Below are 13668 nucleotides of genomic sequence, written 5' to 3'. Positions count from 1 at the left end.
TAGTCTTCAGGCCAAAGGTGGAGGAAAGCCACCTTTGTATTCCCAAATCAGGGGCATCCACTTACCTCCTTTCAAAATAGCCTCAGCCAGGTTTGAGAAGGCCATTTACAGAGTCCAACTCAGTGAAGTTTCTCCTCCAGGAAGTCATGTTGTGGTGGTTAAAGTCACCCCAGTCTTCCCAAGTCTGCAATATATTCTGAAGTCTACCTCAGAGAGCTCAGGGTTCAAGATTAATTCTCGAACTGGGCTGATAACCACCACAAGGTTGATGGACTTCCATGATCGAGCCAGATATCAGCTACATGTTGGAACCACTTTGGGCCAAGCTTCCACTACGGTAGTCATTGACATCATCGACTGTAACAATCATGCCCCTGTCTTTTCTCAATCTTCTTACCATGGCACATTTGACGAAAATCTTCCTCCTGGGACCAGCGTCCTAACTGTTACTGCCATGGACCAAGACCATGGGGAGAATGGCTTTGTCACTTATTCTATCACTGGCCCAAGAACTGTCCCTTTCACCATAGACCCCTATTCTGGGGTCATCTCCACTTCCAAACTGATGGACTATGAGCTCATGCAAAGGCTTTATACCTTCCGGGTCTGGGCATCAGACTGGGGATCCCCATTCTGCCGGGAGAGTGAGGTTTCCGTCTCTCTCATGCTCAACAATCTAAATGACAACCAACCAATGTTTGAGAATGCCAACTGCAATGGCACCGTCCCTTGGGACCTACGGGTGGGAGAGACAGTAGTGACCCTCTCAGCCATAGACATGGATGAACTTCTGAACCTGAGATATGAGATGGTGTCTGGCAATGAGTTGGAGTATTTTGACCTGAACCATTTCTCTGGAGTGGTTTCCCTCAAACGTTCCTTTAAAAGCCTTCCTCCTGGTCAGCATTATTCCCTGGAAATCACTGCCTCAGATGGGGATAACTATGCTTTGCCTACATCTTTGAATGTCACTGTAGTGGCCTCAGGCTCTCCAGTCCACGTGCAATGTGAAGAAACAGGTGTGCTGAAGCATCTCACAGAGACCATCATCCACTCTGTTGGGTCTCAGATCCAGGAACCTAGTTCTGAGGAGTTCACCTCCTTAAGCACATACCACATCAACCACTACACCCCTCAGTTTGAGGACCACTTCCCTCGGTCCATTGACATCTTGGAGGGTGTCCCCATCAATACCACTGTTGCACACCTGGCTGCTTCTGACCTTGACTCTGGCTTCAATGGAAAACTGGTCTATGTCCTTGCAGGGGGCAATGAAGAGAGCCGTTTTGATGTTGAATTGGAGACGGGACTGCTCAAGGTGGCTGCTCCTTTGGATCATGAGGCCACCAGTTTCTACATCCTCAATGTGACTGTGTATGACCTCGGCACTCCCCAGAAATCATCCTGGAAGCAGCTGGCAGTGAATGTTGGGGATGAGAATGATAACACACCAAGATTCCCCCCTGGTGGATATCAGGTAGAGATCCGAGAGGATACTGAAGTGGGGACCACAATCGCACAGATGAAAGCAGAAGATGCGGACAAGGATGACAATGGGAGAGTCTGCTATACCCTGCTGAGCCCCACAGATAAATTTTCCCTTCATGCCCTCACTGGTGAGGTGGTGGTCACAGGGTCTTTGGACAGGGAATCACAGCCTCAGTATGTGCTCAAGGTAGAGGCACGAGACCAGCCAAAGGTGGGTCATCAGCTCTTTTCTATCACAAACCTAGTAGTAACACTAAGTGATGTCAATGACAATACCCCGCAATGCATCCCAGAACTGAGTCAAGTGAAGGTCCCTGAGGATTTGCCCCTGGGGACTGTCCTGACCTTTCTGGAGGCCTTTGACCCAGACCTGGGCCCTGGGGGAGAGGTGAAGTATACATTGATGGATGATGCTCAGGGAACTTTTGGACTGGATCCACTAACAGGAGCGTTGAGCCTGGAGCGGGAGCTGGACTTTGAAAAGAAGACCTGGTATAATTTGAGCCTGTGGGCTAGTGATGGTGGAAAGCCCATGGCCCGTGGGGCATCCTGCCACGTACAAGTAACAGTTCTGGATGTGAATGAGAACTTGCACCCTCCTCACTTCGCCTCCTTTGTATACCAGGGCCAGGTGGAAGAGAACAGCCCCCCGGGGACACTAATCTTGTCAGTCACTGCCCAGGATGCCGACATTGGCCAGGATGGGGTAATCCAGTACTTCTTGCGAGATGGTACTGACCTGGCCACTTTCGGCATTGATCGGGACACGGGTAAGCATCACAATATAGTAGAAAGAGTCCTGGACTGGAAGTTAGGAGATCTGGCTTTGGTAGGTCACTTCCTCACTGTGAGCCTTAGTTTCTTGGTCTTCAAAATCTGAGGGGATTTATCTCTAAGGGCCCTTTCAACTCTAACAATATTCTTTGTTTTTTAAGTCCCTTTCAGCTCTGTTCTTGCATGTTCAAAGGTCCCTCCCATCTCTAATATTCTACATTCTATAAGTTTCCTTCCTGCTCGAGTAATCTGTGTTCTGTATTTTAAGGTCTCTTTCAACTCTGACATTCTATCATATGAGGTCTCTCCCAGGTCTAGCATTCTATGTTCCAATTCTAAGATTCCTTTTAATTCCGATATTTTATAATCCAAGGTCCCTCCTAGCTTTGTGATTCCATGATACCTAATGCAAGTCTAAGTACCTGGTTGAAGGCTTTCACTTATTTCCTAGGGATGATCCAGACCATGATGTCTCTGGACCGAGAGTTTACCCCACACTACTGGCTGACGGTGTTGGCTGTGGATCGGGGGTCTGTGCCCCTCTCCTCTGTGACTGAAGTCTACATTGAAGTCATGGATACTAATGACAACCCACCCCAGATGTCAAGGCCTGTCTATTACCCTTCAGTCAAAGAAGATGCCCCTATGAATACTTCTGTCCTTCAACTGGATGCTTGGGATCCAGACACCATCTCCAAAGGGAAGCTGACATTCCATATCATCAGTGGAAATAATTTAGGATTCTTCAAAATTAATTCTCTGACAGGTAAGGAAAATTAGCCTTACTTCTACCAACCTAGCTAAAACCTTTGGGATCCTCAGGGCATACCACTTTCCCAGGGAGGGTAAGATGGCACATTGCCTTGTTCTCTTTGGGAATTCAGCAAAGTTAAGTAACTTGTCTAGACTTAACTGGAAATAAGTGACCAAACCCAGAGAGTTAGTCCAGACCCTTGCCTCAGGCTGAACCCTAACCTATGATCCTTATCCCAGCCTGAACTCTAGGCCCTGATCCCAGACAAAGCTAGAAACTCTGATCTTACACGGAACTCTATGACTAAGCCCTAAGCCTTGTCTCAGAATAAACCCTAACCCTTGTTTCAGAGAGTCCTAAACCCAGCCAAAGACTACCTCCTAACCCTGGCCATTATTAATGCCCACAGATGTTGTTAGTATTTTTTTATTGTTCAGTTGTATCTGGTTCTTCGTGATCCCATGAGCCACAACATACCAGGCCCTTCTGTCCTCCACTATATCTTGAAATCTGTACAAGTTCATGTTCATTGTTCCCATCATACTATCTATCCATCTCATTCTATGCTGTCCCCTTTTCCTTTTGCCCTCAATCTTTCTCAACATCAGGGTCTTTTTCAATGAGTCTCATCTTCTCATATGCCCAAAGTAGTTTAGCTTCAACTTCAGTATTTAACCTTTAATTGAATAGCCTGAATTAATTTAAGTATTGACTAATTTGATCTCTTTGCTATCCAAAAGACTCTCAAAAGTCTTCTACAGCACTACAATTCAAAAGTTTCAATTCTGTGGCACTCAGCTTTCCTTATAGTCCAACTCTCACAGCCATACGTTATCACTGGAAAAACTGTAGTTTTGACTATATGGACCTTTGTCAGCAAAGGGATGTCTTTGCTTTTTAGTATGCTGTCCAGATTTGCCATAGCCTTCCTTTTAAAGAAGTCTTCATGGCTTCAGTCACCATCTGCAATGATCTTTGAGCCCAAGAATATAAAATCTGACACTGCTTCCATTTCTTCTCCCTCTATTTGTCAGAAAGTGATGGGTCCAGTTGCCAAGATCTTAGTTTTTCTGATGTTAAGCTTCAAGCCAGCCTTTATACTTTCCTCTTTCACCCTCATCAAGAGGCTTCTTAATTCCTCTTCGCTTTCTACAATCAGAGTGGTATCCTCTGCGTATTTGAGATTATTGATATTTCTCCCGGTAACTATAATTCTGGCTCTTGATTCATCCAGCCTGGATTTTCACATGATATTCTCTGCATATCAGGTGATGTTGTTAGTAATAATACAGAAATAGATGACGGAGTGTGGATGGCTCAGTGTAGCCTGTACTTACTGTTAGAGACAACTCAGAGCTTTGTGATGGTGGTCATCATAGCAAGGACAGCAGTATATGTGGTTTTCTTTGTCATCATGATCAACTTCATCATCACTCATAATTAATTCTCCAGCACTTTACAAAACCCTTTCTTCACAAAAGCTCTGTACAGGAGGGGCTGCAAATTTCCCCCCAGTTTACAGATGAAGAAACTGAGGCTTAACGAGAAGTGACTTGTCCAATTTTACATGGCCAATAAGTCAAAGATCATAGGATTATATCACAAGAGCATGGATTTACAGCTGGTCATCTTATCCAACCTTCTCATTTCACAGATGAGGAAGCCAAAGCCCATTGAGGTTAATCTTCCTACTCATGGGCACACAGGTAGCAAGTAGTGGAGCCAAGATCTTTCTCCTATGTCATGCTACCTCCTAAGAGGCAGCATAGCTCAGAAGAACTGCCTCCACCTTCCTCAAAACTCTCAGCTCTTTTAGGGACTGAATTAATGTCCTGCTGTAGGTCTTCCTCTAGAGCAGGGGTGGGGAACATGTGGTCTTAAGTCCACACACGGCCTTCTAAATCTTTAAATGCGGCCTTTTGACTGAATCTAAATTTTACAGAACAAATAAAATTTGGGTTCAATTAAAAGGCCACACTTAAGGATTTAGAAGACCGCATATGGCCTTAAGGCCACGGGTTCCCCACCCCTGCTCCAGAGGAACATGGAAGAGTAATATGAAAAGATTGGTAGAAAGTAAGCAATCAGGCTTTTTATCCTGGCAAAATATTTAATTTTACTCAGTGGGCAGTAGGGAGGCACTAGCGATTTGTGAGCAGAGGTAACATACATAGACCTATGTATAAGGAAAATTATTCTGGCAGCAGTTTAAAAGATGCACTGGAAGGAGGGGAGCATAGGGGGGGAACCTTGAGGCAATAAGATCTATAAAGTAGGTGTCAAAGAGGGCCTGTGCCAGGGTAGTGGCAGGAACAGTACAGCGGAGGGGACAGATGTTAAAGATACTTTAAAAAGAGAATTACTAGGACTTAGTGACTGACTGGATATTAGACATTCAAGAGAAGAAAGGGTTACAAAAAACAGATTTTGAACATGAGAGACCCAGTGAATAGTGCCACCGTGAACAAGAATGAGAAAGTTTGAAAAGGGATTTTTGGAAGGGAAAGATAACCAGGTCAGTTTGGAACAGGCCCTTTGGGGAGTGCTAGGCCTCTTACCAGTCTTGCTCTACACCTCCTCTTCCTCTCTTACCTGTGGAAGTGGGGAGCATTCATTCTGCTCAGCTCCCTGCAGGGCCAGGTTTTGATTACTGTTAACAGCTCCCTGACAGGAGTGTTTGGCATAGCTTCCTGCAGGCTAGAGATGTTCCTGGTCTTCATCTTCCCACCCAACTGAAGTGAGAAGAGTTAATCTTCAGAAGGATGTATGTTTGAAAATGCAATAGAATCAGCCAGGTACAAAAAACCCCAACATACCACCAAAAAACAGACTTGGAAGATTCATTGCCTGCCCCTGGGGGCTGACAAAGGAAGTGTTCCCATCCATCTTTCCTATCATCATAATGATTCAAAATCCTTCTGAATATCCACCAAGCTTATGTCAAACACATACTATGTGTAAGCTGTGTCCTCAGTAGTAAGGGGGTTATAAAGATCAGTTGGACATGGTCCCTCCCCTTGAGGAGCTCATGGTCTAGGACAGGGGGTCTTTACATTTTTTGCATCATGGACTTCTTTGGCAGTATGATAAAACCTATGGACCCCTCCTCAGAATAATGTTTTTATATGTATAAAATAAAATACCTAGGATTATAAAGGACAACAGTTCTATTGAAATAGTTATAAAAATATTTTTTAGAAATTCATGGATCCCATGTTAAGAACCCTTGCTCTAGGAGGAGGATAAGCTGTGTGTAAAATAACCATAACATGAGACAGTGAGCTAGAACACTTAGGCAGGGCATGATTTCTGGCTTCAGGTAGTGATAGGGCTACCATGGGGAAGAGAAATTAGATGTTTTCTGCTTGGCCTGAGAGTGCAGCTCTTGGACTAATTTGTCCTTGAACACTCCATACACCCCTTCAGAGCCAATACGGAGCAGTGGGAAGAGCGTTGGCTCCAGAATCAGAGAATATGGGTCCTATTCCCTCCTCTGATTGCTTATGTATGACTTGTGTGACTATCAGTACATCATTTAACCTCTGAAGGCCTCAGTTTCCCAACTTTTAAATGAGGAGTTTGTACCAGATGGCCTCTGAACTCCCTTCAAGTGCTATATTGAGTATCCCTGCTCTACTTCTTACTGTTTATGTGACTTTGGGCACCTTATTTCACCCTTCGTGCCCTCAGAGTTCTCATCTATCAAAAGATCCAGAGAAAGAACCGATAAACAGAAATACCTATAGAATGATATACATATCTGTCTCTGATGGTAGCCATCTTTAGGGTGGGGCAGGAGGAAGGAAGAAAGAAAAGAAAAAAGGAAGTTACATGATAACTTTATTATATATTTAGAAGGAATACACCGTCTTGGGGAGGGAGGGGGGAGAAAATTTGAAACTCAAAAGCTTGTGGAAGTGATTGTTGAAAACTAAAAATAAATTAATTAATTTTTAAAAAGGAATAGCAATTTTTTTTTTTTTGCTTTTTGGTGAGGCAATCAGGGTTAAGTGACTTGCCCAGGGTCACACATCTAGTAAGTGTCATGTGTCTGAGACCAGATATTAACTCAGGTCCTCCTGACTCCAAGGCCAGAACTCTATCCACTGTATCACCTAGCTGCCCCAGGAATAGCAAATTGTACATAATAGATTTGCAGTTTCATGTGCAATCATCTTTTTTTTCCTATTCTACTATGTTATGGAAATGCTTGTTTGATTTTTTAAGTTCAGAATAAAATTTAAAAAAATTTTTAAAGTTGAGAGGAAATAAATTTAGGCTTGAAATCAGGAAAAGCCTTCCTAACCACTACAGCTATCCTAAAGTGAAATGGATAACTTGGAAAGCACTCAGTGGAGGCCTTCAAGCCAAAGCTTGAACCAACCACTTGTTAGGTATGTTACTGGGGAGATATTTCTTAAATTGTGGGTTGGGCTCTATGGCCCTTGAGGTCCCTTCCAGCTCTGAGATTCTGTATTTTTGTGATTCCAAAGTGTCATTAAAGAAGCAGAAAGCAAAATGTTTTGGAGGTCATGGCCTTGCAGAATCCTAGAATTGGAAGGGACCTCCAACACCACAGCTTAATTTGTGCCTGCCCTGTAATGACTTCAGATACCAGTAAATGGTTATCCATCCTCGGGCAACTAGAGATGCACTGCCCACGGGGATGAATGGACCATCCTACTTTTGGACATTTACGTTAGGAACGTTTCCCTTTAAAAAGCCAGATTAGGCAGTGCTTCAAAGTAGCTTTGCCTGGGCAACCATGGGCCTTAGTTCCTCAAGTATAAAATGAGAGGTTTAGGCTGGGCAATATTCTCTTCTAGCCCTAAATCTCTGAGACTATCATTCTGTCCTCTAGTCCCAGTCTTTCCGTTTGGGACCCAACTAAAAAAAAAATGTCTAATCTCTTTTCCAGATGAGAGCTCTTTAGACAGTCCTAGTTCTAATTGGGTGATTTTGGCCACCCCACTTACCCTCTCTTTGTAATTCTCATCTGTAAAACATGGGGATAGAACTAGATGCCTTTGAAGTTCCTTTTGGGCTCTGACATGCTATGATTCTGTGTATGTCTCGGGGGGCTGGGATGGCATATAGATTTACGTACAGGTGTGTGTCTGTGTGTGTGTTTATATATGATGTGGTTAAACATAAAGCTGGAGTGAATGGGCAGTTGGGGAGTTGTTCTGAGGGTCAGAGGATGGCATAGGCTGTGGTCTTTTCCCCTTGCCCATCTGGTGCCATAAACATGAGGTCCTCGATGCAGACAAGGCTTGGGGCTCTTAGATGGTGATGGTGATAGCCTCTATGCCCTGATATGGCTAGGCATATGCATTTTCATACAGGAGTATTTGTGAATGTCAAGTATCATCTCCAAAGTACATTTCATCCTCATACCTGTGATTAGGAAAACATCAAGCAGGTCTTCTGTTTTCCAACCTAGGATGGCGCAGCTTCTGGGTCAGGGATAGAAAAATCAATCTTCTAAAATATAAAATGTCACATAAATGCAGGATGATCGCCAGGCTGAGAGTCAGGAGACCTGGGTTCTAGTCCCACCTTTGCAGCCAATTCACTTGTGACTGATAAATTAACTCATCTGGCTGGGCCCATTTCTTCATCTGTCTCAAAGGAAGAATGAGAAATGCATAAGATTCTTGTGAGTCTGAATGTGATTCTGATGTGATCTGAGGAAACAGAGGCCTTGTGACCCTTATGTGCCATGAAGGTGGTCTTACTGGAAACTGAATCCACCCCCTTCCCATAAGAAACAGTAGGCAAGGGGCTTTCAATTGGGAGTCTGAGGAATGGAAAGGACAAAGCTGGAGAGAGCAGAATATGGTGGAGATGGGGCCCTTCAGAGCCTTGCTCTGGGGGGCCAAGTGGAACAGAGAGAAAGTTCTCCTTGCACTTGGGAGCTTATTCCCAAAAGTCAGAGGGTTCCCAAAGTACAGGCATCCTATTGCTTTTAGCCTAATCCCCTGTTTCTCTCCCCATCCCATGCAAAAGACTCTAGGTCTTTTTCCCTCACTGGGACGACCATGGACATGACCCTTTCTGGGAGCTGTAAGCAAGTCCAAATGGCAGTACCTGAGAGACAGACAAAAGCTATGAGGGAAGTGTGTGGGGAGAAGGTGAATGAAGAAGGGAGAATGGGAAGAAAGAGAAGGGGAGGAAAAGGAAAGGGAGAAAAAAAGAGGCAGAAGGGGAGGAAAGAGAAAGGGAGAAGGGAAGGAAACAAAAGGAGGAAGAGGAAGAAAAAAGGAATATGAAGACAGAGGAGGAGAAAAGAGATGAAAAAGATAAAGAAGGCCCAGTGGCCCAAACTCAGGTTACAGAGAGAAAAGGGGAGAGTAGGAGAAAGGTGGGAAGAGAGGTAGAGAAGAAAGCATAGACCATGGAGAGGCCGGAGACGTATGTGACCACGCTGTGGAGCCCTTCTGTGGCCTCTTTCCTGGGCTGTAATCGTGCAGCTTCACGATCCCTCTATCAGCCTCCCCTCCTCCCTCTTGTCTCTTCCCCCTGTGCTCAGAGATGGGCTGGGCTGGTTTAGGTTAGCTGAGAACAATGGGCCGGATCTGTTTCAACTTGATAATTTCTTCCTTTTCCTTACTTCTTCCTCCTCCTCTAACAGTGACCCCACGGCCATGGGGCTGGCAGGGAGCCAGGACTTTGCCTCTCCCACTGCCTTCTTCACCTTGGACCCAAGTATGGAGGGCCCAGACCCCTCAAAACTGGAGACAGTGGTGGTAGTGGGATCTATCAGTCTGGAGGGCAGAAAAAATGAGAGGATTCTCATCTTAAGATATAAATAAATCCCACCCTTGACCCTTAGCCTCTGTGACCTGGCATTGAGTTCCCCATGGCTCCCCTTTATTGAACTTTTATTAGTATGGCTTGGTGGATAAAGTGCCGAACTTAGAGTCAAGAAGACCTGGGTTTGAAGCCTACTTCAAACAATAAGTAGCTGCGTAACCCTGGCCAACCTCTCTTAACCTCTCCACCTCAGTTTCTTCATCTGTAAAATGGAGGTAGTGATAGCATTTTCTGCATAGGACTGCTATGGGGATCAAATAAGGTGATGTATATAAACTGCTTGGCCAAGCCTTAATATGTTATATAGATTTGAGCTATTATTATTTTTCACTGAGCCTCCTTTCTCTTACTGAGTCCCCATACCCTTGTTGTCATCTCTGTCCTTCTGGGGGGATTCTCAACTGTTCTTAGCATTTAATCCTTTTATCCTTGGTACTTATCTGCCCACTCTCAGGACTCTGGACTCTGCAAAAAAAAAAAAAATGTGTAGCTGACCATTTGACATCTGAGGACAGAGTTCAGCCTCCTGCTGTCGTTTATTAGCTTCCTGCTCTCTTCTACCTCCTCAGCCAGGGGGTCATTAGTCATCCTGACCATTCTTTGGTTCATGGACCACTTTTGTTCAGCAGGGAAGTGAAGGTCAGTTGTAAAACACGGGATGTTGGGTACGGGCAGATGGTTTTCCTTCCATGCTTTCTATTACATCTGTGTTAGGAGATAGTATCAACTCTGCCTGGAATCAAAGGAGCTCCTTGGATTCCAGAATTTATCAAATGTGGACTCTCAGAGTTGGACGGGACCTGAGGAGTACCTGGTTCCAAGCTCTACCTAAAACAGGAACTGTTTGGTTATGTCAAAGCCTTCCCTGGAGGACAATCACCCTCGATTGCTCAGAAATACCCTGGGAGTTTACCCTCTTCTCCACTGACCAAGATGACATCCCCTCGATCAACACTCTTCTCGGCTTAGCTTGCTGCTCTGGGGGCATTTGAGCAGGGTTGCAGATTGCCTGGGCTGGTTGGATTGACAACGGGCCAAGAATGGAAGTGCTGAGCCAACCTCCCCAGGGCCTTTACCCTGGGTGCCTGATGGTGCCTGAGCGAGTACATGCATGCACTAACATTTGCACTCACAGTTACATATACGTCGGCACACAAAGCATGCTTGGAGACAGAGGGATGAAGAAGCGGTACAGTCTGTGTCACTCTTCTGCTGGAGAAATAAGGAAACAGGCTTATTATTCACAGAGTCAGCACTTTTAGGCTGGAGGTAATAGACGGCATCCTGCTTCATCTCATTTCCCTCAGTACAAAAATAGTCAACATACTTATAGAACTCTGATTGTCTATGTGCATGTGAATTCTACACGTGGGGCCCACCCATACTCCATCATCATAAGGTCATTAGAAGCTAAATGACGCAGTGGATAGAGCAATGGGTGTGGAGTCAGGAAGACCTCAAGTTCAAATCTCATCTCGTATAAGTGTCAAGCTATGTGACCTTGGATATGACCTCTCTTGGCCTCAGTTTCCTTATCTATAAAAAGAGGAGGTTTGACAAGATGGTCTCTTAGGCCCCTTCTATATATGTATGCATGTATGTATGTATATATGAATGTATATGTATATATGTAAGTATATATAAACACACACATATATAATTACTAACATTTATATAGGAGCTTAAGGTTTTCAAAAAACTTTACATATTTTATCCCATTTGATTCCCACAATAATCCTGGGTAGTAAATGCTATTTTTTTGAAAAATATTTTACAGATGAGGAAACTGAGGCAGACAGAGATTAAGTAATTTGCCTAGGGTCGTACAGCTGGTTTCTGAGGCTGAATTTGAACTCAGTTCTTCTTGACTCTAGGTCCAGCACTCTATCTACTATGCCACCCAGCTGCCTTGTTCGCATATGGTATACATATGTACATGCATGTGAAACTAACATGGGTCTTACTACTTTATAGTCACACCTTGTAAATACACATGTCCACAAAGATACCCACATATGTATGTACCCAAAGACATTCATGCAATATGCATGTGCATCCCCCAACACACACAATGCATGTATCCATAGATGCTTACAAGTACACGGTACATTTATACACTGATAAAGGTGTATTATGGAAATATATTAGGACACATTTAAGGAGATTAAGTTAGGAGGAAATGTCTGGACCTGCTTACAGAAGAAATCTGTGTCGGAGACGAGAGAATTTTGAAGACACTTAGATATTTGAAAACACTTTCAAAGAGGGAAGATTCTCAAAGAATGGAAAAAATCATAACTGATGCTTTTAATAAATTACAGAACAATACTCCAGCAAGGCTACTAATGCTACAGCAACTTAAATATAGTGAGCATTAAAAGATAACAAAATTCTAGTTGAATACAGTGGCTAATATTAGTAGCATGTTATTAAAGTCAAAGGACATATCCCTCCTTTCTGTTAATTATTTGGGGTATAGATTGGGGAGGGGCACAGATTTGTTTGAGTGCTTGCTGGGGATTTTCTATTATATCAAAACAAAATATATCAATAAATTTATAAAAGAAAGAAGATATCTAAAAAGATAGAAACAATTCCTCATTCACAGGCCTGTTTCTCAATATCAAATGTTTATGAGGAGAATGACCTATGGGAACTTGCAGGCTTTCACAGGTGATTTTCTATAGCTGACCACATCCTTTAGGACATACAGCAAACTGAGAGGTTGTAAGGAATGAGGCTGTCTTTCTTCTGTGAACTTTGGAAAGTTACCTGGGTTAGGTTACATTATTTTGATTTTGAGGTCATGGGAAATGGCCTTGAAAATAATTTTCTCGTTTGCATTTCCTTCTTTGTCACTTCGTGGAGCAGTTGTAGTCAGATTTCCAGCTATCTAAGGGTTTGCTTAGAAATATGGGATGGATCCACACACTCTTCTTGAGTGGCTAAGCATTAGCCTGCAATTGGAAGAATTAGTCATTGGACTAATGACCTGGGTTCTGAAAGCCTGGGAGGGTGAATCCTAAATTTACTTCAGAGGAGAAAATATATCTATCATAATAGCTTAATCCTGGCCTAGGGGAAATCAAGATTTCCAGGTTAAGCCTAGGGAAACTTTAGCAGAGGAAATTTAGGAAGTTTGGGGCTGCATGGTATGAAATAAAGTAGAATTTTTAATATATGTATTTCTAATGACCTCCTGGTGTGTTCATTCTGGACTTATGCATTCTCTTTTCTCCTGTGACTAAAACCTAAATTCATTGTTCTGGCTGTGAGTGGATGAAAACTAGGAATTTTGGGGTATTAGGAAAGGAAACCTAGAGTGGGGATAATGGAAGAGGAAGGATACAGTTAGGGTCAGGTGCAACAGGTCCCTTAATCAGAGAACTAAGGTGATTCTGGGATCAAGAAAGGTCCATCTGGTAGGCTTGGAATGTCTAGGTGGATTTTGAGGATCAGTGGAGTACAAGGAGACAGAGCCTTGGGCATAAAGGCAGGTCCTCTGAATGGGCTTTGAGAAGAACTGGAGCCACTGAGTAGCTCCAGGTGAAGCTACAGTCCTTGTGAAGTGGAAGGAAGAAATGGTACCCTTGGGAAGCCAAATGCTAGCTCTGACTAAAAAAGAAGGTGAGCTCTTCATGGAGCAAGAATGCAGAGATGAACAGTTGATGTTGTGAGAGGTAGCAGATGGACAGCCAAGTGCTTGACTGGTAACTCTGAGACATTAAAAGACCAAGATGAAGAAAGGCCTTCATCTTTCTGGATGGATCCTCTGTGGAGCATATATAGGAAAACACAGAAAATAACAAGATAGAATGAGATGGTATGAAGGGATT

The 13668-nt window shown here is 43.6% G+C and overlaps 1 protein-coding gene across 1 annotated transcript in view; it reads left to right on the top strand.

Annotated features, from left to right (window-relative positions):
- FAT2 (FAT atypical cadherin 2) overlaps positions 1–13668 on the top strand; it is an 87750-nt gene that overhangs the window by 994 nt on the left and 73088 nt on the right. Inside the window, 2 exon segments of the mRNA XM_020964281.2 lie at positions 2–2258; positions 2714–3028. Of these exon segments, the coding sequence (XP_020819940.1) occupies positions 2–2258; positions 2714–3028 (2572 nt within the window).

The sequence above is a fragment of the Phascolarctos cinereus genome, unplaced genomic scaffold (assembly GCF_003287225.1).
Source record: "Phascolarctos cinereus isolate Bilbo 61053 unplaced genomic scaffold, phaCin_HiC Scaffold_2;HRSCAF=192, whole genome shotgun sequence".
NCBI lineage: Eukaryota > Metazoa > Chordata > Mammalia > Diprotodontia > Phascolarctidae > Phascolarctos > Phascolarctos cinereus.
The sequence above is the reverse complement of the archived record's forward strand: the minus strand, read 5'-3'. Positions and strand labels throughout refer to the sequence as shown.